Source organism: Hakea prostrata, chromosome 5 (assembly GCF_041222555.1).
Source record: "Hakea prostrata isolate BN-2017 chromosome 5, UWA_Hpros_2, whole genome shotgun sequence".
NCBI classification, from domain to species: domain Eukaryota; kingdom Viridiplantae; phylum Streptophyta; class Magnoliopsida; order Proteales; family Proteaceae; genus Hakea; species Hakea prostrata.
In genome coordinates this window covers 39503677-39507095 of record NC_142604.1, presented here as the reverse complement: position 1 = coordinate 39507095, position 3419 = coordinate 39503677, and the positions used below count along the sequence as shown (strand labels likewise).

Genomic DNA, 3419 nt, shown 5'->3' with positions numbered 1-3419 from the left:
TTGAAGCCACATATAACTGGTCGATTTGGTTCTTTTGATGCCATTGCTCGAACTCTTGTTTTCAAAATTAATTTCCATGATATTGTATCATAGTCGCATAATACCCATACCATGAACGCCGATTTCCTCAATCTTACCAAGCATATCGATGATTGTGATGGAGAAGAAGATGAAGTAGACTTGCCCCACTTGAATATCCTCATCTCACAAGTTGGATCAATAAAATTTCTCGATGCCGCTTTCAGTAATTTGAGTCTCCAAGAAGTCTGCTTATAGATGTCACAAGCGACAATATAAGGTTTATAAGACGGACTTCCCTTGGAAATAGAATTCCATGTGTCTGAAATAAAATGTAGTGCGTCGTTGCAATATACTGGTCTATCATATAGAAGATCTCTCGAGCACCTACATTGAAGTTGTCAATCTCTTCCCATCCATGAGCTTTGGTATACATATGCAAACCAACCCCTGACCAATCTACAGACGTTAACATGACCACCTTATAATTATCTGGAAATTGAGTCGTGGGGCTAATATCAGACTCTATATAAACTCCTAGGATAGGATCACTTGTGGGATTTGGAATGGTGAAAGTTTTTTGAGTGACCGGATTGAATAGAATCAATTCCTTATGATTCTCATCTCTATTTCTCAACATAATAAGAAGTCCATTGTAAGACCCCAATATCTTTGCAGTGCTGGATAAGAATTCACAAGCAGTGTTAGGTACACCGCAATCCTCGAAGTTTTTGATATTTTCTTCATTCTTAGAGAGCTTGTGTAATTCAACTTTACCCCAACTCATATCCTCTTGTATAAAAAATCCAGGATCATCATTGAATAATGCTCGTTCACTATGTTTCCATATGAAGAAATCTTCTGAGAGGAAACTCGAACAAGTCTTAGAAACAGCTGAAGATCGAATGAGAGATTTGGCTGGCAACCTTGACATAACTTCAAAAAGAATCTCTTCTGTATCCATTATGCTTTCACTGTTACAGAGAATCAATGGAGGGAAGAACAATTATATAATGTATGTAAAATCAAGAGAAAAAAAATCAAAACTAAGGCGGAGAGTTTAAACAGAGCTGAAAATTACCTGGAGATACGTGGAGAAAGAAAGAAAAACCAGAATTGCAGAAGCAAGTTCGATGGAGAAGAGCGGAATTGCAGAGAGTGAGCAAAGCAAAATCAGTTTATTTATAGAATAACTAGAGAGAATGCTTTCTTAAGTCGTATTTCAAATACGGATAGGATTCATACTTCGATTGGACATCGGACAAAGTAGTAGTCTCCAAGTAGGGGTGTCAATTTTCAACCCAAACCGTTAAAACAGAACCGAACCGGCTTGTTATAGCCCGGACCGGCCCGAACCGATCCTTAATGGGCCGTAATTGGGCTGAAGGTCCTCAGCCCGTACGGTTTCGGGCTGGCCCGGCCCAGCCCGTGTGTCAGCCCGTTAGTCTTTTACATAAATAAAATTAAAATATAAAATGTAAATAATTTTTTTTAGTATTGTTTAAATTTAATTAATGATCCATGAATTTCGGTGTTTGAGACGTTGAGACTCGAGTTTGAGTAGTTGAGTGTTAACACATTTAACGGTTTAAGTTTTAAGTTTTAAACTTTTTAATTTTCAAATTTCATTTAGTTTTATTATTTTAAAATTTAAAAATCTTAATTGATAACTCTTAAGTCTTTAGTCTTAATTTTAATCGTTAACTTTTTAATTTTCAAATTTTATTTAGTTTTATTATTTTAAAATTTAAAAGTCTTAATTGATAACTCTTAACTCTTAAGTCTTAATCTTAATTGTTAACTTTTTAATTTTCAAATTTCATTTAGTTTTATTATTTTAAAATTTAAAAGTCTTAATTGATAACTATTAAGTCTTAATCTTAATCGTTAATGCGCTGTTTTTTCAGACTTTCAGTCTTTCACATTTTTACTTTTGTGAAATCAGGCATCAGGATTTCTAATGCCATCACTTATCGTTTAATTTTCTTGGAGTCTTCATCCTCTATCTTTTGTAGTTTTGTGTGTGAGAAACTAGGATTTGAAGTTGAGGAAAAAATAAAAATAAATTTCAATATTGATTTTTAATTTATTCCAAATCATTAGCCAAACCGAAACCAAATCATTAGGCCAAACCGTTAGTCAACCCGAACCCAAACCGCACCAAACCGAAACCGCACCGAAACCGTTATCTTTTAAATGGGCTGGTTTGGGCTGGGGGGTTTTCAGCCCGAAACCGTTAGGCCCGGCCCAAAACTGCTCCAAACCAGATCGTTGACACCCCTATCTCCAAGTCTCCAACTACGTGTTTTAGTTTAAAAATCTGCAAACTTATTAACTCGGGTTTCATTACCTGGGAATCAAACGGGTTTAAAGCCCCCACTTTTCTTTAAAATTTGTTGTTGTCGTTGGTTCAGGCCGTTCCATTGGTCGGAGGGTTTGGGTTCCATAAAGCATAATTCAATTGGAACTATATTGCAATAAACCTATTTCAATTCCAATTCCAATTCCAATTCAAGAGCGTGGATCATCTCCCTATCCCCATCTGTTACAACCACAAATTATGTGGGACCTACAAGTACAAATAAAATTAAAAAAAAAAAAAACCCATCACCCTAACCCTGTGGGCCCTCTTGATACCCATCTGAGGAGCGCAGCAAATAAAACATTAAAAAAAAAAAGGGTAATTTTCATCTGGACCCCCTGAGGTTTGCTCCATGTCATTTTTAGTCCAAATACATTGACACTTTGCATTTGCCTCCCCTGAGGTATCCAATAAGACCAATTAAGGACAAATTATGATTTTTATGACCAAAATACCCTCACTTGTAAAAATTATTTTTTATTTTTACATTTAAAGATTTAAAGTCTTTTAATTTACAAAATCAACCCCTTATTTACCCGACTCCCAAATCTCTTTGGTCATTCCTTTGATTCGATAATGCCCATTTTGTAGATGAGGAATTCGTCTTCTACGACTCTACTCTGGTTTTATTTCTAGTTTTAGGCTGCCAATCTTTTCTTCTGTTTGTTTTTGTAATATGATGCGTCCAAAATCTGCTCAGCCCTTAGATCTCCTCGTGATGTCTGCAAAATGAAAGCGTCAGATGTGGCCCGACCGCTGGGGTCGGGAGTCCACCTCCGAAGGCTAAGTCAGTTGATGAACTTAATCACAAACGGCTCTGCTAGAAGCGCGAGCTAAGGAATGAAGAAGCTGGGAAAGGTGATCTAGATAGCAGATCGCTGATAGTTTAGGTCTATCAGTATGTATCTGAACCTGAGTCTCAGATAGTATTCTTTTCGATCCCCTCACCTTGTATGGTAGTGAGGTTTATATAGAGTGTACCTTCGAATCTCCTTCATTGGATGCACTTGAGCCTTCTTCGGGTAGTCGTTGGATCTTA

The 3419-nt window shown here is 36.6% G+C and overlaps 1 protein-coding gene across 1 annotated transcript; it reads right to left on the bottom strand.

Moving 5' to 3' along the window:
* Positions 1-241: 241 nt before the first annotated feature.
* LOC149015959 (uncharacterized) lies at positions 242-982 on the bottom strand. Its single transcript, XM_089156642.1, has one exon. The coding sequence runs from the start codon at positions 980-982 to the stop codon at positions 242-244; it is 741 nt and encodes a 246-aa protein (XP_089012768.1).
* Between the last annotated feature and the right edge of the window lie 2437 nt (positions 983-3419).

Coding starts and splice junctions, on each gene's coding strand:
- LOC149015959 (XM_089156642.1), bottom strand. CDS start 982: ATGGATACAGAAGAGATTCTTTTTGAAGTTATGTCAAGGTTGCCAGCC.